Consider the following 22,336-nt stretch of genomic DNA (forward strand, 5'->3'; position numbering starts at 1 on the left):
TTTTTTTTTTTTTTTTTTTTTTTTTTTTTTTTTTTTTTTTAAGAATCTTCTGAAGGAACAAAAGGCAGGGGGCTGGGGGGAACCTGGCATGCACTTTCTTGAATTCTTTAAATTAACACCACTGTTCGTGACTGTGCTTGATACACTGAGCCTCATATCTCTTGACAGGTTCCAATGAGTTGCCTTTTCAGTTCTCAGGTTAACTTCCTTGGCACCACTGCAACAGGACTGTTCTAAACGCAGGCCAACTCAGTTGATGCTCTTGATTTATTAAGCTGTCCACAGAATCAGCAAAAGTGCTACTTTACTCAAGCCGCTTTCCCTCTTGACCACCATGCGGATTTTACCTTAAGAGCCTAAGTATTATATGCCTTCAAATGTGATCTATTCCACAAGTACCAAATCCTTTTTCATCTCTTATTTGAATTGATTCAGTCATTAAAAAGCAGACCTTGTGTCCCTGAGTGCATTAACATTCAGGGTAAAACTGATAAGAGCCTTAAGTAGGAAGCTTTTTCCTTCTTCATCCCCAAAACACACGGCACACCAACCACAGAGGAAATGGATGTAGAAAAACATGTACCCTGCTGCAAGGTGCAATCCAGTAGCCGATGGCAAGAAATGGAAGGCCCAAGGCCACCACCAGCACAACCAGACACTTGATAGCTATGGTCTGTTCCCGCAGGCCTGAGAGGTTCTCATACCAGATTGTCAAGAGCTGCTGCTGGCAGTTGGGGTGAGCCACAAACTGTTGGCAGAAAGAGAGGGGGAGAAAGAGGTAGGTTACTATCATTAGGGATACCTCAACTACTGAATGCATAATCCTAAAGATATTAATGTACACTTTTCCAGAATATAGGCACTAGAGGGTTCTGGTAATATTTTCCTTTACCTTCCCTCCATTTGCCAAAATTGCTTCAGAACTAATAGTACTTAAGTGGAAACGAGCACAAAATTGATATCATCCTTAATCACATTTCTTTCTGATTGAAATTCTCCATAATACACAGATTCCTGTCCATAATCTGGGTGACATATGCTTTCCTTTGTGAAAATGTGTCCCATCTTGTTGTCTGCCAGCTTACTTATGTTCAGTTCAAAATGGAAAAGAATTGGCTTATATTAGACTATAGCTAAAAAAAGAAATGTGTTAAGTTTCATAAGTAATTCCTAAAGTGCTACATGTATGAAAAATATACATACATATACGTATGTACTATCACTGCAAACTGCAAAGATCTGCAAAAAGCCAATGAATCTGCAAGAATTCTGCTTGGTTCGCACTTACACTGCCTCCAGGCACTGGCAGCAAATGTCCCTTCCTTCCTATTTCAGTAATCTGTCCTCTTTTTATTGCTGCCTCTATCACAGGTTAAAAAAAAAATTATCTCCAACAGTTCTTTTGTAACTACAATTGTAACCAGGAAAACTGAGCACATTATACTTACTTCAGCCCTGCCATTTTATTCTATTTTGTTGCCATCTGACTTTGCTAAATCATCTGCCAGCATCTATTCTGATGGACTGGGATTTTGCTAAAGTCCTGTCCTTGTTCAGGTAGCAAAATGTATTTGTAGTCAGGCTCATGTAAAAAGGTCCCTACCCTAACAGGTGCCCATTTGTAGCTGGATATGCCTGTCTTTGAATGGCCAGGTGCACTTTGCCCAAGCTTGGAGATTATTCAGGGTCATTCACAAATCAACTATGAGTGCCAGCTTACATATATTTTTAAAGAGTGTTTAGCAACGCAAAAATCAAGGTATCATTATCTTCTGAAAAACAGAACAATAACAATGAACCTGTTAAGAAGTACTCATGAAATGTTTTTACAAACTCTTAGAGGCAAGGAAGGCAGCTCAGTTCCTACTATGTGAAGGGTTCATCTTTGATCAAGTTCTAGTTAATGATCTTAATGATTCTTAGCAACTCCAGGCAATTCCTCAAGTTATTCGGCTAATTACCAATAAATACCACACCTATAAGGAAATTAACGGGTTTCCACTTACTGGTGTATTGTTTCCCATTAGCTCTTCTAATTAAAAAAAAATTAATAAAATTAAAAAAATAAAACCTCATCCCCCAGCGTAGACAGTAGAGATGCAATTTCCCCTAACCCCCCACTTTTGCCCCTATGTGCATTGCCCTCCGGGAAGTCCACTGATGATCACTCTGGTGACTGCTGTGCCACAGGGCACAAGGGGCTCTTGACACCTGCTGGCAGAAGTGGTAAGATGAATTTACAAATATTAGATTTTTTTTTTAATTTTTTTTTCAACGTTTTTTATTTATTTTTGGGACAGAGAGAGACAGAGCATGAACAGGGGAGGGGCAGAGAGAGAGGGAGACACAGAATCGGAAACAGGCTCCAGGCTCCGAGCCATCAGCCCAGAGCCTGACGCGGGGCTCGAACCCACGGACCGCGAGATCGTGACCTGGCTGAAGTCGGACGCTTAACCGACTGCGCCACCCAGGCGCCCCTACAAATATTAGATTTGAAGTACTTCACTGAACTTATTTCAACAATACAAACTGGTAGGATTTGGGAGATTTAAAGTACTATAAAGAGGATGCTACCTTTTCTAGCTTAATGAGTTCAATGTGAAAAAGCAGATTTTACCTTAGAAGTTTCTTTCAATTCAATTATAAAAGTCCCAGGTCCTAAAGCTCACTGGTCATTGCTAGCTGCTAAGTCTGTATTAGAACTCCTTTCCAGACTCAAGATTCTGTTACTCTTTCAAAGTTCTGATTTTTGATCAATACAGTCATTATTTGAACTCATGATAAAATATGATCAAGGTTGAAAGCCCTGGAATCTTTGTGACAACTTTCTAGGATTCTTGTTGAGAACTTTGCCAAACTTCCACTTCTGCCCCTGTACTCTACTGAATCATTTCCTTCCTGCTTTACCCCTCCTTCTGTGTTAAATCCTTATCCCCTCTGAGTTCCTAAATGTACCATTCATTCATTCACTCTTCAAAATGTTGTAAGCTCTTCCTATGAATCAGGCACTCTGTTAGGCATTTGGTAGAAGAAGGTGAAAATGGAAGCATCAGTGCACATTAAGTGATTAGGGATTCCTGTTCTACAGCACACAGTAAGCTCTCCATAAATGTGGGGAAAAAATGGAGACAGACTTCTTATGCTTGCCAAGATAAATAATCAACATTTAAAATAGTACTAATTTGAGGGGCACCTGGGTGGCTCAGTCGGTTAAGCCTCCAACTTCATCTCAGGTCATGATCTCACGGTTTGTGGGTTCAAGCCCTGCATCAGGCTCTGTGCTGACAGCTCGGAGCCTGGAGCCTGCTTCCAATTCTGTGTCTCCTTCTCTGCCCCTACCCCACTTGTGCTTTCTGTCTCTCAAAAATAAATAAACATTAAAAAACTAAAAAAACTAAAATAATACTAATTTGAAAGTTGGAGGGTTTACATTTGGACAGATGCAAATAAAAAGCAGTCCTATGACTCCAGCTAGGCTCAGCTTAGGATGGGGAACAGTGCATTCAGAGAAATCTACAGTGGAGATGATATCATCAAATTAGATTGTCGCTTAGGAAGTCAACATGCACTTTTTTATAGGCCAAGGCTTTCTGCAGGACAGAAAATCCCTATGAAGTTAAGAGACAGGTGGACGTGTACCCATGTAAAATTGATGGACAAATTTCCCTTTTGAGTGTCCGGCCTTTCTTTCTTAGGTTTTAACCTCTTAAGGACAAAAATATTAATGCTGCAATATGGCTTCCTCTCCTTGCTCCTCCTCCTCCAGTTAATCTTCAACTTTGAAGATGTGCTTTATGGCATGAATTACATTGTATAAGGGTTATACAGCCCTTAAAGACTTGGTGGAAATCAATCATTCCCATATGGTATTATATAATGATCAATATTTGACCCATTGTGACTTGTACAATATAGTACAAAACCCTAATATATGTTAAATATTAGCCAAAACTGTGGTGTCTGCAGTTTAGTTGTCACACTTTAAAATTCAGCTTAAAGGTATATTTCCTATATTATTAATTCTACTCTCTTCTTGAGATAGTAATACACCAGCCTATGGTATCTGTTCATTCCTTTCAATTCACAAGAAAATACAAATGGATATTTTCCTCTAATAATTTAAAATCCTAATGCAAGTACACAAGGAACATTTTTAAAAAATAATAAAATCAATACAACAGTAACAAGTGAGGGCAAAAGAGTTAATCCCTCTAGGAGATGAGTTTTTCTCTTTTCAATGACTTCAAAATAGGTCAGTGACCTTTATCTCTTAAAATTGTTTACCTTCTAAAAAAACCTCTTGTGCTGTCAGTCCAGTCATAGCCAGTTGGATAAAATTTGTATGCTATTTCCCAACTTCAGTGGACCAGCAAATTGAAATCATTACAAAAATAATGCCTTTATTTGAGGTGTTCTGATTTAAAGGGAGAATGCTTGACACATAAGAAAATCTCAATCTTTCAATGGAACAAAACTATTGTAGCATTGAGAACAAACATTTTTTTCCCGTGCCAAATGACTAACAGATTGTAAACTGAACCAGTAATCAGGGCAGGTTAATGGAAAACCATGAGATAATTTTCAACTTAAAAAAAATTTCATGTTACATTGTCTTATTATCAAATCAGCCTTTACAAGAACTATCTTCATGGAAATACTGTTGTACAAAAACATGTTAGGAACACTCTGTTTTTGTTTTTAATGACATTGTTGAAGGCACAGTTCATACAATTTAAAATGCTGCTGTGAATAAAAGCTACATCATTCAATTTCTTTTTAAAGTTTTTTGAGTTGTGAAATATAAACTGAAAACTTACAGTGTGTAAGTTTTCTGGATTTTGAACCCACTGAGTGCACAATATTCTGTTCTTTCTCAGTGCTGGGCACAAACCTGGCCAAGAGGCTATACAGTGTGGGATTCAGGACAGGCTGGCCAGCACCTGCACCGCACCCAAGGTCTCTGCAGGATATTTAGCATTCTCATTGCAATGCTCAATGTTTGGAATTAAGGAAACCACACTTTCTTCATTCATAGTGGATAATTTTATGTGTATATGTTGCTGCAAGTCTCTCTTTTTTAATGTTTTGAGAGAGAGAGAGAGTGCACACACGCATGTGCAAGTAGGGGAGGAGTAGAGAGACAGGGGGATAGGGGATCTAAAGAGGGCTCCATGCTGACAGCAGAGTCCAATGTGGGGCTCAAATTCATGAACTGGAAAATCATGACCTGAGCCGAAGTCAGACACTCACTGACTGAGCCACCGAGGCACCACCATGTGTCTCTTTTCTAGGTGATGTTTCTATAGTTAAATCTAATCCCACCATGGAGAAAATAAGAGCAAAGAAGAAGTCAGGAAATTCTCTTTCTCAACAGCATGGTTTTCCAGATCGATAGTCTATCAACTTCTAGTATCCTTTATCTTTGTCAAGGACTTTCTTAGAATAGCTTAGTAAAGCTCTCATTATTTCTATTGAGGGAAGGGATTGATGTTCATCCTCAAGTTGCAGAGAAGACAGAGGTAAAGACAGAATTAAAACACAGAGCTTTTAGGGGTGCCTGGGTGGCTCAGGTCATGAACTCATGGCCCGTGGGTTTGAGCCCCACATCAGGGTCTGTGCTGACAACTCAGAGCCTGGAGCCTGCTTCGGATTCTGTACATCCCTGCCTCTTTGCCTCTCCCCCGCTCATGCTCATGCTCTGTTTCTCTATCTCAAAAATAAATTAGAACATAAGAAAAAAAAAAAACTCAGAGCTTTTTGGGAAAGGTAAATAATCCATTATTCAAACGGGAAAATGACATTTTTGTCTAAAAGTTAATTTTCTTGTACTCATTTCAAAAAATTTCATCTTTTGATCTATTCCATTCTCTTTTGTAGAATAACATGGGTAGCTCTACAAACAGTAATAAAATTTACTATCTTTCCAGTTTTATTATTTACCTTAGAAACTCCTCAGAAATGATTCTGAGATGAATGATCTATAAATCCATTCCCTGATAGAGAACACATTATTATTTGCTCCCCACTAGTCGCATAAGATTGCCCATTTCACCAACAGAATTGAGAGTATGAATTTTCTATTCTTTAATAATTTGAGAGAGGGGAAATGGTATTTGTATATTAGGATGCATTTATTACTAGAGGGTTTAAAATTTTTAATTTTTTTTTAACATTTATTTATTTTATTTTTGAGACAGAGAGAGACAAAGCATGAACGGGGGAGGGTCAGAGAGAGGGAGACACAGAATCTGAAACAGGCTCCAGGCTCTGAGCTGTCAGCGCAGAGCCCGACGCGGGGCTCGAACTCACGGACCGCGAGATCATGACCTGAGCCGAAGTCGGCCGCCCAACCGACTGAGCCACCCAGGCGCCCCCAGAGTTTAAAATTTTTAAATAGGCTTGCTATCCATTTAAATTTTCTGTGAATTGCCTATTCATGCCCTTTGCTTATTTTTCTATAGGGCTCTAGAAATTTTTCTTAAAAATTTGTATGAGCTCTTTGTAGATTATCAATCCTTGACAAGTCAGAATTGAGAAATTATACCTTTCTCACTTTGCTCTTTTTTATGATCTTTCTGTGTACAGAGGTTTTAAGTTGTATGTGGTTAAATTGTTTACACTTTTGCTTTGTTATTTCTTCAACTGCTTTCATATTAGAAAGTTCTTTCTCCCATAAATATTAAATTCATGTTCAGATCTCTCCCATTCAGGTCTTCCATATTTTCATTTTCTTGACTAACTGCCATCGAGCTCTCTAAGGCCTGGGTAACCTCGTGGTGTGATTCCCAGGGAAGACTGAGCTCTGGGAACTATGAGGCCAGAAAGAAGCCAGTAATCCCAGACCCAGAGCTGGGAGGAGATCTTGAGCACATAGCAAAAGAGACTTTGAGTCTCTTATGGGAAACAGCTGTTACAAAAAACTAGTTTCCTTGGTGGAATTATGAGTTGATTTGAATATAAATTTATTATGTTATCAAGAGGGAAAAACATAACATATATTTTGAAATCCCAATGCCTTGCATGTAGCTGTAGACTACCTCAGTGTCGGTAGGGTTCACACATCATTGTAACCCAAGAAGTGGTTTTACTTAGGAACCAGAAATGAGATAAAGGAAAAAGGAAGCACCAGCAGGGATGGGCATCTTTTCTCTTTGCTAAATGGAGACATGTAAATGTTGAGTGAAGAATGAAGGACATCTTGGAGAGAGAAAAAGAAAGGGAGAAGTGGGGCTTTGGGGGACATTCTAGAATAAATTTTTGTATACATTAATTGAGTGAAGCTTCTAAGTCAAAAAGTTGAATCAATACTCCCTTTATATCACAAAACAAATGAACCCAGAAATACCTGCAAAGCCCTAAATATCCTTTCAGTTTCAAATGCACTTTTTGTTGTTTCCTGGCAGTAGCTGACTGATAGCAAATTTATTATTAATGACACCTCATACATAATAAGCTATACATCAATTTATTTAAAATTAACATGCCAGGAAGACATTCACTGTCTCAAGACAGTTTGGTTCAAAGAAGCCCATCTACAGATGAGCTGTCTCTGCTAATATGACACTTTCAAAGCAATGATAAAGAACCAGTGACAACTGAAATCAATTCTCTCCTCTCAGGTGCTAAAGAAAAGAGATGTGTACTTTAAGATTTGTGAATAAATGTCCAGGCAGTTTTCTAAAAATGGTTTAATATTAATCTTATTCAGTATTATCTTTTTTCCTTCAATATAGCAAAACCTCAACTAGCAAGAATTCTCTAGAGAAAGACAAATACCAAATGATTTCATTCATATGTGGAGTTTAAGAGACAAAACAAACAAGCAAAGGGAAAAAAGAGAGAGAGGAAAACCAAAAAACAAACTCTTAACTATAGAGAACTGATGTTCACCAGAGGGGAGGGTGGGGGGGGATGGTTAAAATAGGTGACGGGGATTAAAGAGGGCACTCCTCATAAGCATAAGTGGGTGTTGTACGTAAGTGTTGAATCCCTAAATTATACACTGGAGCTAATATAACACTGTGTGTTAACTGGAATTAAAAATAAAAACTAAAAAAAAAAAAAGAAAGAAAGAAATGCTCTAGGAGGAAGGCAGTCGAGCCAATTTACTTTTAACTGATAATTCCTTGAAAAGTTATTTTACATCAGTATTAACTAAGAATCTTCACATTTCCCTGTCTTTTTAAGTTGAGGAGAGATCTGTGGTTAATAGCTGGCTAAAACCTTGTGAACACTAGATGTGGAAGTTCTCCACTTTGTGGAGTGTGCACACACACACAGAGAAAAGGAAAGAGAGAAAGATCTCCTCATGCTCACTTACTGCTAGGGTGCCAGTACATGCCTAGGTTCCACAGGTCAGAGGCACATGTGCAGACCTGAGTTCTGGGCCTGGTTCTGAGTAAGGTTTCCGGAAGCACAGCTTAGATAAGATAAGCTTGTTCTTCCACCTCCCCCCGTGAATCTGTGAGTCTCCTCATATCCCTTACTTTCAGCCTAAATTGGCTATAGTCTGCTACAATGGACTGGAACAAACACAGTGAACATGAAATTTGTGTTTGATGACTAAAGCTAAACTTGCTTAAGAGTCATCATCCTGAGAATGAATTTTCATAATGTAGAAATGTTACTAGCTCATACATGTTGAATAATCACCATGTACTATACCTGTGCTAATTACGTGCATTAGCTCTTATAATCAACAAACAACCGAAAACGTAGTTGCTATTGTGGTCCCTACTTCACTAATAAGAAGACTGAGGCTTGGCCTGGTTGGGTGACTATCCCATGGTCACATAGGGAACACGTGGTTAACTCAGGACTTGAACCCCTGCAAACTGGCTCCAGGGCCTGCCCTCTTAAGCACCATGCACAGAGGACAGAACATTCAGTGATACATGATTAACCAGTTCATAAAATCAGATCTATTCCTGTTAACAGCTTACTTTTGGTGATTTATCAGTTCTCTTAAAATACAACATATATATGTGTGTGTGTGTCTGTATAATTATTTATCTAATATATAAAAGCTGTTAGATTCTAGATAACTGAGATTTTTATTACAGTAAAACATCATAGCTACAATTTTCATGGATTATTTAAAAGCCCCATACAAGCAGCAAATACATACACTTAAGTTTATTTGAAATACCAGAGTAAAAAAGTAATCATAAATCTTATTTCTGGTATTCACAGCTGTGTGACCTTAGACATAACATTTAAGTTTGGCAAACCTCAGTTTCCTTGTAGAAAAGAAATCTCATCATCTATTTTACCTATTATAGGGGAATTGGATAACATAGGCTTGTCACAAGGATTAGCATGACAGTGTAACAGTGCCTTACAAAAATGTATACAAATAACATTTTATTATTTTTAATTGCATTACAAGTGGTTCACAAAATTCTTTTGCATGTCTTAATCCACTGAAATTGCATCAAAACCCTGAGACGGGTAAGAGGTATGATCCTCCTTTTATAGGAGAAAATTGAAGTTTAGAGAAGGTTTATGACTTATTCAAGGTCTTGCAGCAGACAAAAAGTGGAAAGGATCACAGAAGCTAGATATTTGACTCACAACTTTACCACATTTCACTCAATCTCTTTCATGAAGAAAAAAAAAATCTATTATCAGTAACATTTATTTTTATTATTTAAAAAAATTTCCTGGGATTATGGCATAGTTGATATGGTGCTGGATAAAAGTAGGCCACTTACCTTTTTGACTTCATACTTAATAGCAAGTTTGACACGACTCAGTGAAGCTTTATGCCTGTGTACCTCTAGGGGCTCTGCTGATTCCAGATCTCCATTCAGAATGGCTTCTACCTCTTCTGAGTCTCGGCAAAGATCCAGCACACCCACTACAAAGTCTTTACATTGCATGGAGAGCTTCCGGTAGTCATTCTAAGAATGAGAGGTTTAAATTCAAGGAGTTTGTTTTAATTCAATGAAAAGTATTTAGAGTTTTTGCGAATTACAAAAAAAGGTCCCTTCTTCTGGGTAGAATTGTCGGTTAGATACAGGCCGGATTTGCCCCCATACACCCTCTTAGCCAATACCTTCCGCAACCCGCCCAACCATATCAGACAGCTCTGTGAATGGTATGCACGTTGGTCCCTGGCTTGTATTAAGAGATGTTGGCTAAATGCTAATGCTGACAGAGCAAAGGATCAAAAAGACTTCGAGCTCTCTTATGCAGATAAACAATAGTTTCCTTAAAGCTGAAACAAAACAATTCCTGTTATGAAAATTGGTTTAAATGGTAAATTTTCTAAGGCGGCAATCTGATATAGAAGATGGACTATATGTGAAAATCATTTGTTCAGTTTATACCATCCCTTGCCTTGCTGGGGACACAGCTTCTCAAAGCGTAATCCTCAAACCAGCGGCGGCAAGAGCACCTGGACATGTGTGAGCAATGTCAATTCTCTGACCCCATCTCAGATGTTCCTATTTAGAAACTGAAGAAAGAGCTCAGCAATCTGTGTAAACACGCTCTCCATGTGTTTCTGATACACATTTACATCTGAGGATGACTGATTTATAGTGAATGTAAAGAGATGGACAGGAGCCAACCTGGAGAGGAGGTATTTTTCCTTGTTTGTCTGAAGGGCACATTATCATGTCCTGCAGAACTGGAAGGAGAGAAATGTCTGATTATATGTAATTGAATTCTCAAGGGTTGCAGAATACCAATACCTGAGAGAAAATTTCCAGGCCACTGGAACTAACACCTTGCTAAAAATAATCTGTGAATCTTTAATTTCATTAGCATATTTATATAGCGCCATGGACTGGTATAAGGAAGTCACTTGGCAGCATTTCCTGTTACCTTCTGAATGGAGTTCTATTTCTGGCCCCTTGGTTCCAGTCAAGGTATCAATGACCATCTCTTGGGAAAGCATCTTACTTTCAGAAACCCCAGTTCCACCTCTATGGCTTTCACTAAGTTTTAGCCCATTAAGAAAGTTAACCAGATGATAATTTAATTTGGCACACTTGAGGAAAATAGAATTCTTCAATATGTTCTGAGATACTGTAAATGTCTAATAACTAAGTAATCTTAGCATAGCAGTATTTCTGGGCTTCCCAAAATCCTACTGAAAAAAAAAAGACATGAAGAATTTGAATTTTTTCCCTCAAATACACAATTGATTTCATGGGCAAAAATCACATCACCAACTAAAAGAAGAAAGACTGTTTAAAAGCTACATAGACTATAATAGTTTCCATTTCAGATATCAGAAATTCAGATAAGGAACAGTTACAGTTAATCCTTTTCCCCTAATAAGAGAATAAAATGAATAAAACTTCAATCTTTGGTTTCCATTCAAGTTGGTACCATGCAACTGATAAAATTAATAAAACATTCAGTCTCTGGTTTCTATGCAGAATGTCAGTTAAATATCCATCTGACTTTCATTCCTGAAAGACTAATGAAATATTTTATTATAGCACACAGAAGTATTAAATCCATGTCTGTTTCCATATAAAGCTTCCCTTTTAACACATTTTTTTTTTTTAGATGAAATTTCCTCATGTTACTCTTCAGTTCAGACTGTTCTGTAAGATTTGGAGCAACATTGGATGACCATTTCTTCACTGATCAGAAAAAAGAGAGACTATTTCAATGCTTGAAGAAACTTAATAACTGCTTCTGTAGTAATACATAAACCATAACTCATTGTTTTTAAAAATCATAATCTGGGGTGCCTGGGTGGCTCAGTCAGTTAAGTACCTGACTTTGGCTCAGGTCACGATCTCAGTTCTAATTCATACTTTCTGGGTAGGAGGCCTGCGTGTCTCTCTGTCAGCACAGAGCCCACTTGGGATCCTCTGTCTCCCTCTCTCTGTCAAAAATAAACATTAATTTTTTTTTAAATCATAATCTATAAATTGTCTCATCTTAAAGTCGTGTGGTTTGTTCACATCCACTGAAACATCAGTGAAGAAACAAAAACTGGTAATCATACAAGTTGCAAAAACAACACTTTGTCTTCCTAACAATGTAAACATTTCCTGCTCGAAGAAGTGTATTGCCCAAGTGCGGAAAATAATCACAGCTGGAGATAATGAGAATTTCTTTTATTGTGGTCATGGGATACCACTTTATCAATATATGTGGGGCTCCCCGGGAAAGATGGAGAGCTCCAGCTAAAGACAGCTTTTCTCAGTTGCAAAGGAAACTAGCAACAGTCTGCACTGCACCACAAGGTGACTATTTTAGTTCTACCACGAGGGCCTGTCTCATGTTCCTTCACAACTCAGACCATTTGTCTGATCTGCATTTTCTAGTAATTTTCTCTTAGTTTTGCTTAATCATGTTCATCATGCCACTCTTCCAATACCATAGCTCTCCACAAAGTTACCAGATGGCCCTGCTACTTTCTTTACAGAGCGGGAACTCAAAACCCTGAGGACCTGCTCAAGCCAGGGGAAAAACAATGATGCTTGGTCCCTGTGGCAGCCTGTCCACAGATTTCAGCAACTTATTTTAATGTTTGTAGTTATCATCTCAATCCCTTTTTATCCTTAAAAGAACAATTGAGGGGCGCCTGGGTAGATCAGTCAGTTAAGTGTCTGACTTCAGCTCAGGTCATGATCTTGCAGTTCATGAGTTGGAGCCTCATGTCAGGCTCTGTGCTGACAGCTCAGAGCCTGCAGCCTGCTTCAGATTCTGGGTCTCCCTCTCTCTCTGCCCCTCCCCACCTCACATTCTGTCTCTGTCTCTGAAAAAAAATGGATAAACTTTAAAATTTTTTTTGAAATAAAACAAAAATTGAAATTCAACTCTAAGCAGGCTTGGTTCTATCAGATCCTTTCCCTAATAACAAAAGGAGCAGGCTAGTGTAGTGCTTAAAAGCAGAAATCTGAAGCCAGATTTACTGGGTTCAAATACTTCTTCCACCACTTACTAGCTGTAGGATCCTGTGGGATTTACTTAGCTTCTCTGATGAGAATAAGCCAACCTAATATTGCTGCTAGGAGGATTAATTGCTTAGAGCATGGTACACATGAGGTACTATAAAAATACATCCATGTTATCAGGTACAGCACATTAGATAGAATATCTAGGTCTGGGACCCAAGGCACCTAAATCTAGGCTTAGCAGATGGGTCCTTGGCTATAGCTTTTGTTTTTTCATTTGTAAAATAAGAGGTCTATACAACCAGCTGACTCCTAGAGTATCATCCTGCTTTTTGCTGTAGTGATTTTGGTTATATTTATTTACCTCTTCCTCACAGCCCTACTATGATGTAAATTAAAATTGCTTTTCTAATTTAAAGAGAAGAAAACTGAGGCACAAGGAAGGCAAATGCCCTCTTTTTAAAAAAAATAAAGTGCATTATTGACTCAGAATTAAGAAATTTCACTTTGCATTCTCACAGCTTAATAAATGACTAGCTTCCTTGCCACTGACATTTGGAGGATTAGACCTAGAGTCCATTCTGTCCAATATTCTGTTTCTCAGAATAGCTTCAGACATCATTTACACATCCAAACTATTTCCTTAATAACCTGTCACCAAGCCGTCCTCCATTAATTTATCTAAATCTATATCCTAGAATTTTCAACCTCTTGGGGGTAATGACCTTCATATGTTTTCGGCACCATGCCTCCTGCATTCTTCAAAGAACTTTGGAAACTGCACACTGGCTAAGAACCTTCTCGGATGCACCTAAGTGATGGCGATTTGAGGGGTGAGATGCTAGATCTTACAGGCCATTGATAAGAAAATAGATACAGGTGTCTAAAAAGGAAAAAAAAATCACCTCTTTTTCACTAGGGAACATATTATTTTTTCATTTCAAGGCTAGTATTTGATCTCATATTTTGAACTCTTTCTCTATGGAAAGAATACAGTGAACATAGGGCAAATCAGGTTATCTGTTTGCCTCAGAAATGAGCTTCACTTCCACTGCCCTTTCCAAGCTGAGTCTCTGGGTCAGCACCGTGAAAGCACTATTTTCTCTGTCTGTCTAAAGCCCTGACTGATGGACAGGAGCGTGGGATGAGAGGGCACAGAGATGAAAGGAAAGCAGGTACTAAAGGAATAACAAGGACAGGCAGGAACAGGAAAGAAAAGCAACCTTTAGTCTGGAGGAAGACTTGTCGTCCTTAGAAACTGTAACTTCTGAGGAACCATCTATATTCAGGGTCAGAGAGGGTTATGCTACACGAGTACTTTCTGTATAGATCAGAAAAAGGAACTGTGAGATTGAGATGATCTTTGCAGATCCTTAGACACTTGGTAGCTTCATGGATGCCCTCTTTAACTCAGTAGTATTTTCTCCTCTTTTTGCCTCTTGTAACATTTTCCCACATTTGAAAGGTTATCAGAGGTGACTCTTTAAGTCAGGGTAAAGGAGATTCAAAGTATCATCAATACAGACCTAGCCAGCTTCAGGAAAAAATATGAACAACAAATTTTTTAACTATCACTTCACGAAGATGACTTCTCTACACAGAATTGCAAACACTAGCCTCTTTTAGAAATTATTAAAGCAAAATATTAGAAAAAATTCCCTTTTGTAGAATCTCTTTTACAGATCTTCAATATATATCAAGCAAAATGCAAAAAACAAAAACAAAACAAAAAAACAAAAACAAAAAAACCCCACAAGGTTTTGATGAGATTTGAAATAGTGGCTAATAAATTTAGAATTTCATTTTTTATTACTTTGTCAAAATAGTGGTATTTACAACTATTTAACCTTGATGCTTTTCTATTTTCTCTAAACAGAATTTGAAATTTACCATTTTCTCTGAGTTCTGTCTAAAAGAATAAGTCATTTTGACTCCAAGGAAATTCATCTTTTCAAATATCACATAATGAATCTCTTCAAAGAGTAAATATAAGGTGATATTTTTTAATTTTTCCACATTTTCCAAAATTTGTATAATAAATGTGTAGCTTTTATATCAGAAAAATTTTTAATGGAATAACAAAATTATACTTAAGGTCAGAGATCCACCAGGACAAGATGAGGGTTTATGATTAGGTAATTCGGTGTGTATGGAAAAGGAAACATACAAACAAAAAAAACATGCAAAACTTTCCTACCATTTTTTAACATCTTTTTTTAAAAAAACATTTTTGTTTTAGAGCAGGTTTAGGTTCACAATAAAATTAGGAGGAAGGTACAGAGAGTTCCCATATGTGCTCTGCCCCAAACATGCACAGCCTCCCACATTATCCAATCTCTCACCAAAGTGGTACATGTCTTATAATTGATAGATCTTCATGGACACATTATAATCATACAAAGTCCATAGTTCATATTAGCGTTCTGTCTTGGAATTGTACATGCTATCAGTTTGGATAAATGTATAATGACATGTATCCATCACCACAGTATCATACAGATTATTTTCACTGCCCTAAAAATCCTCTGTACTCCACTTATTTATTCCTCCTCTCCACTAACCCCTAGCAACACTGATCTTGTTACTGTCTCCACAGTTTTGCCTTTACCAGAATGTCATATAGTTGGAATCATATAGTATGTAGCCTTTTCAGATTGGCTTCTTTCACTTAATGATATGCATTTAAGTTTCCTCCATGTCCTTTCATGGCTTAATAGCTCATTTCTTTGTCCTAAACCATTTTCTTGCAACCCCTTAACTTGAATTATATTGCTAGTTGCATTTGTGTAAACCTCACATAAGTATGAAAAACTGTAATAAGATCTGAAAGACAGAATAATCACTTTCTGTGATCTGACACCACGCTACAAAGAAGATTAAATCAGCATCCAGAAAATAATTTAAGGAATTGATGTCTGCAATAATCTTCTTAGGTGGACAACGGGAGACAAGAACCTGCTGAAAAACACGCTGACTTTCACCAGAACCATGAAATCTCCTTGTGCCCCAGATTTAATAGGTAGAACCGTCCAAAACCCATAGGAGGATGTAGTAATTGAATAAAAGATTAAAATATCCTATCATTAATTTTTTATAAAAAATAATACCACTTAACTAGAAACAATGTTCAGAAAAAAGGCTCATTCATTAAAAAAAAAAAAATCTGTTAATGCAAAACACTTTGCTATCCTTGTATTTCTGGGTTGACCTGAGGTCTATGGCTCACCACTCTGAATATACATTTGTGGATTTCAGGAGAGACATTTTTGTCATATTAATAAAATTATTTTAATCATATTCCACATTAGTCTTCTGACTTTCTACCTAAAGGCATATACAGATGTTTGGGCCAATAAACAGTACATGCAAAACCAATATCACTTCAGTGTCATGTGGCACCATACCACTAACTATAAAAGAGGAAGGATGGGGGAGGAAAAAAGTCACACCAAATTCCTCCTCTAATCAAAGGGGAGAAGTCTTGCGTTCCACTTAATGCTCACCCACACAGAGCAGCACCATAAGTATAGCTCTTAGATCCAGTATATACCCATCCCCAAAGCAAATTTATCACGGCACCATGTTTAGAGGTGGAAATCATCGGTCATTTCCGAATGACATCCCAGTCCCTTGTGATTTTAAATCCACTGGGCAAAACTGATTCCAGAGCAGACTATGGAAGCCATCTGGCAGCAGCCAGGAAGTGGATGAGCATGCAGGGTCGCCAGGGTGGAGCACAGAGCTTACCTTGAACTCCTTCTCTATGTTGGCCAGCTTGGCCAACTCATTGCTGAGCTCCAAGGCGGTGAGCACTGGGTCCTCGCTAGACAAGGACAGGTACGCTGGGCTGGCCAGGCCCTTGTAGGCATTGATCCTCGAGCGTGAGTGGCTGAAAGAGTCGTGCCTCTGCTTCTCCATGCAATCTCCACACTTGCAAAAATAGTCGTGTGGCCGCTCGATCCTGGCACCCTTCATCAGTAGCATATGCACCACCTCGTACTTCTGGCAGTGCGCCGCCAGGATGATGGGCGTGATGTCGGGAGAGAAGCGTGTGCCGTCCTCGTCGTAAGCATAGAAGTCGTCGTCCTGCAGCTCCTGCTCACAGGGGCTCAGGGTCAGGCGCTTGCTGGCTGCGAAGCCGGGGTGGTTGAGGATAGCTTCCACTATGCGCACGTAGCCCTTGCTGATGGCAAGCAGCAGGGCGTCGCCGATTCGCGCCAGGTTTTCCTTCTTGAGCAGCAGCTCTGTCACCTCCAGGTGCTCGTTGCCCACGGCCAGCTGCAGCGCGTTCTGGCCCATGTAGTCCACGCAGTTGACGTTCAACGTCTTGGACTCCTCTAGCATCTTGCGCACCACGGGGATGTTGCCGTACTCGGCAGCGTCGAGGAAGCGCTCTTCCTCGGCTGTGAGGCTGGTACCCCGGTCATTGAACATGAAAGCGGGGCCCCGGACGGCCTGGCGCCGGCCCTTCTCCCGCATCACTGTCTTGCGCCTCAGAGATGGGCTTCCCTCCATGGACCTAATCAGCAGCAATGAAAAACAACTGTAGACTATTAGGGCATAGTGCTTCCTCCTCATACCTCGCCCTTCTCAAGTACACAGCACCTACAGCAGACCTGTGACCTGCGGGCAGCTGGGTCAGTTGCTAAGCAACGCACCTGAAATTTACACCTGTACCTAATATGGGCTGCTTGAACCCAGAGAGGAGTCGGCAGCCTATCACAACGAGGGTTCCTGTTCAGTAGAACATGGCATTCAGAAGAAATAATAATATAAACAATTTCCAGACATCTGTGCCTTCCTTGAGACCCTGGTACAGGTGGAACTCATTGGACCTTGTATAAATAACCGTATTGGTCCTAAAAGTCTTGAAAATGAAGGCCTAGCAGGTTCTTGGCACCAAAGCACTAGACTTTAAGGCTAAAGAAAGTAAATTTTTCAAGAATTAGGCCAGAAGAATCCTCTCAAGTCATTGCATATTTTTAACTAAATAAAATAATTGACAGGGGAATAAAAGCCTAGTATTTAGGCCAAGGATCTTTCAGGATCTTTGTTATCTTTTTCTCTTAAGGGTATCCTGTCCCCACCCCCCCCCCCGAAAAAAAAAACAAGATTCATTTTTTTCAATGACACAGGCAAGATTTAGCAATTATAAAATTAAAGCATCAATCTAAAACTTATTTTGTTGAAAACGGCTGTGACTTTGTAATAAGAGCCGTTAATTACCAATACTATATAATTGCCTGTTTGAACTAAAAGGATATGGTATGATTCATGGTTTCAAAATCACTACTATTATTTTATGAATAAAGCAACTGGGCACTAATAGTATATCCAGAACAATGTGTACAAAATCCAAATACCAACCACATTTGTTGAGACTTAGTTGCACTATGAAAATGATCTCATTAATTGATGTGTACAGTGACTGAAGTTCACATTGTGATTTCTGTGATGCTGGGTAAATTCATTTCTTCAGACTTCCTTACCCCAGGTGTAAAATGGAAATTTACAAAGTGCTTCAGAGTTTTCTCATGAGCACATAAACAAAAATCTTTTTTAGAAGTTCCAAGTCTCTGAAAAATTATGCTAAATAAACAATATAATTTTTAACATTGTGATTACTTTTAATGTTTCAGTGGCTATTATTCTAAGTACAAATTTACATCTTTACCCAGCTCTAACATTCTTGCTGACTGAAATTCTTATGATCGACTTCCTTTAAAATATCTGTAATTTTTGTTTTCTGTATGAGTTGCACCAAAAGTACCAGTTAAAACTCTTTCCACATTATCCACTTTTAAGGCAAATAAGAATGACAAGTTAAAAGTGAATGGCTTGGGAAAAAAAGGATTTCTTTCTATAATATATATTCCAGAAATACTTTCCACCATTGATAAAACAGTATTCACAGAGTCAGGGGTTGAAAACTAGGGAAGACTCTATTCTCCCTGGGAGTCTGGGGGTGGACTTTAGGGAACAGGAGAACTCAGAGGCATCTACCAGCCCCTACTCAATTCTCACTTCTGCCGGCCTCAAACCAAGAGAGAAACACAGAAGGCACCAGCAGATGTTTCCCATATGGAGACCAAAGGAATGTGCCAGGCAAACCTGGGACTACACAGGTGACATATCCAAAGAGGTCCGGAGAGGCTTGTTAACTCCAAGGGCAAGAGGGCTATGACTGGCACCCCATTCTAACTGCACAACTAGTGTCAGGTGATCAACTTTTAAAAATTAAATAAATATAGCATTTTTATATATACACCTTTATAAATTTACACATTTACGTATACATATGTATGTACATACATATATATGTATTTGTAGCAATTTCTAGAAAGCAATACGAGAGGCTTTTAACTATAGTTATACTGGGCTCTGAGCAGTGGAACTGAGGAGCCATAGGGGAAGGGAGATTTTTGCTTTTCACTTATACCCTTCTGCACTTTTTGAATAGTTTTAACCACAGTTTGAATATTTTTACTAAAAAATAAAATTCATTTTTAGATGTTTATTTTAACCCCTTAGTTGACAAAAATTTTTAAGTAAATGTACATATTGGCAACCATTGCATTATAATCTTTCTGAAGCTAAATAAATGCCATATTAGTGGGATATGGATGTATGTTGTGTAGGGTAGCATGCAGAGTGAGATTGTGAGTGTGTGGTGTGTGTGTAGGAGACAAGGAAGTGCAAAGCTGGGTGTGGGGGTGTTGTGTGTATATATGTGTGTGTCTGTGTGTGTTGGTATGATGATGATTTTTAGGTGGACAAGAACTGGGAAATAGCATTCACTGAACTGCATGGAAGAAAACTTTGTTTCAAGATCAAACTATGACAAGGGTTTTAAACAAATCTTGTAAAAACTGTCATTGTAGTAGTTGAGTATGTTTGATTACTATTAATGGTACTGACTTCATTGGGTTAATATTTATACTATGAAGCTACAAACTGGAACTCTTCAAATGTCTAGAATCTCCATACGGTATAAAAGATGAATTCTGTGCTTACCAATGACAATATATTGACATTTTCTATAATACAGAATATATATGCAGAGTATATATGTCTGAAGAATTCCAATCTCTACTCAGGTTATTGTTGGGGAAATAAACTCATTATTAAAGTGCTACCTCTTAATGGAAAGGTCTCTTTATTTAGTGATTGCTATCTAAAAAGAAAATCACTTATAAAAACCCCACCTTTTCTCCCCAAAGAGTTGATGTGAAAATACCAGAATATGATTCTTCAATGAATTTTTCTTTGCATTGCTTAGTACTTGAAAGTTTTTTTCTTAGAATTTCTGCCTCTTTAGGAACCAGTATCTCCATATTGTATATTTGAGCTGAAACGTGGGATTTTAGTACTATACACCACAAGTCACATGAGTCATTTTGATGTTGTCTTTAAAACATTCTAACACTAAGTTAAGTGTGAAGTCATATTTCTGAATTAGAACAAATTATACGGCTATTTCAAAATAAAAGAGCTGATCTAATGCTACTTCATGGTAAATCCACATAGCAAGTATCTTTCTTTCTTTCTTTTTTTAACTTTTCTTACAGTATTAAGACAAGCTTCATTAATCTGGAATGATAGAATGGTATGAGCCACACTGAATGCAACTCATCCACAATTCATAAACATGGCTCCAATCACAGCTAGTTTTGACAGGGCATCTCCTCTAGCATGAGAAATAAGGAAGAAATGTGGGTGAATGGAAGAGAATGCTTCACTTTAGTAATACTAACACTAAAATCATTTTTCCAGACATTTCTTACCTTTGGATCCCCACCCAATGGCCTGACTCATTCAGCACTGCAAGGGTACATTGTGCAGGGCCTTCTTTCTTGTAAAAGCATTGGAGTGCCACTGACCTAAACCAGATGCTTTACAAGTCCCTGTGCAAGCTCAGGCTGATAGGGATGGCTGGTAATATCTGACTGCTATGGACTGAATTGTGTCCTCACATAAATCCATATGTTTAAGCTCGAACCCCAATGTGATGTCATTTGGGGATGAGGCCTTTGGGAGGTTTGGAAGGTAATTATGATTAGATGAGATTATGAGGGCAGAGTCCTCATGATGGGATCAGTGACCTTGTAGGAAGAAATAACAGAGAGGGTTGCCTGGATGACTCACTTGGTTAAGGCTTTGACTTTGGTTCAGGTCATGATCTCACAGTTTGTGGGTTTGGACCCCATGTCAGGCTCTGTGCTGACAGCTCGGAGCCTGGAGCCTGCTTCGGATTCTGTGTACCTCTCTCTCTCTCTGCCTCTCTCTCTCTCTCTCATAAACATTAAAGAAGAAGCAGAAGCAGAAGCAGAAGCAGAAGCAGAAGCAGAAGAAGAAGAAGAAACAGAGAGCTCTCACATTCTTTCCTTCCCTCACTCTCTCCCCACCTCAAGCCAGGAAGAGAGAACTCTCACTAGAACCTGACCATACTGGCACCATGATCTTGGACTGCCAACTTCCAGAACCATGAGAAAAAAAAAAAAAAAAAAAAACACTTCTGTTGTTTAAGCCACCCAGTCTATAGTACTTTGTTGATAGCCCACGCTGAGTAAGACGGTGACAATACATCTTAAGGAAAAAAAATTTTTTTCATCCTTTATGAAAGAAATTTGGGTTCTTGTTACTTCTCCAAACACTTAAGCAAATAAAAAGTTCTTTCTAAAAAATATTTTGGTGTACCCAAAGGCAACCCTTTGCTCCATTCCATTCAGAGGCAAAAATACAAGTAATACTCCTCAGGTTTCATAACTTTGACATCAACTCATCTGACTTCAAACAGTGTTTCTCTAAGTGAGGGCCACCCACCCCAGGATCACTTGGAGCTCCTATTAAAATGCAGATTGTTAGGCCTCATTTTAGATGAACTAAATCAGAATCTTTCAGGGGCGTGGCTCTGGAATATATATTTTAAATGAGCATTCTTTGCAATTCTTATGCACAGTAAAGGTTGGGAACCTAAAAACATAAAAACAATGACATTATCCTGGATCAACGACCCCAGACTATGAGGCCTTTTAAACATCTGTCACACTGGCCCTGCCAAAAGCAAAGCTGAAACAACACATGTGAGCAGTGGAGTCTGAGGGACAAATGGCCTTACATGCATTTAGGTTCCCTATGTTTTACTAACATGTAACATTTCATGTCCAGGAAGCAAGTCACATGAATCACAGTAAATAAGAAGCCTGTAAAATGCCTCACCAGTGACCATTTAATGTCATGCCCTTGCTTGTTTCAAGGATTTATATTTTTAAAAGGTTACTACTAGGCCTTCTTCAAAACTACATTTAACAGGTTAAAGAGGTTGTCCATTATTGTATCCATTTACTATAGTCATCCTAGAATTGTGTATTAATAGGCCTCTCTCTCCAGATGAGTTTGCTTCCTCTACTCTAGTAATATATAAACTGTATATAACCCTTGCCTTTTTTTCTTCTTTCTTTCTTTCTTTC

The 22,336-nt window shown here is 38.5% G+C and overlaps 1 protein-coding gene across 1 annotated transcript in view; it reads right to left on the reverse strand.

Annotated features, from left to right (window-relative positions):
• Window positions 1-22,336, reverse strand: part of TRPC3 (transient receptor potential cation channel subfamily C member 3) — a 58,468-nt gene that overhangs the window by 22,924 nt on the left and 13,208 nt on the right. The window contains exons 2-4 of the mRNA XM_049630051.1: window positions 16,614-17,385; window positions 9,714-9,902; window positions 584-748 (exon numbers count right to left, since the gene is read on the reverse strand). Coding sequence (XP_049486008.1) covers window positions 584-748; window positions 9,714-9,902; window positions 16,614-17,385 — 1,126 coding nt within the window. The remainder of the gene's footprint in view (window positions 1-583; window positions 749-9,713; window positions 9,903-16,613; window positions 17,386-22,336) is intronic.

The sequence above is a fragment of the Panthera uncia genome, chromosome B1, assembly GCF_023721935.1.
Source record: "Panthera uncia isolate 11264 chromosome B1, Puncia_PCG_1.0, whole genome shotgun sequence".
NCBI lineage: Eukaryota > Metazoa > Chordata > Mammalia > Carnivora > Felidae > Panthera > Panthera uncia.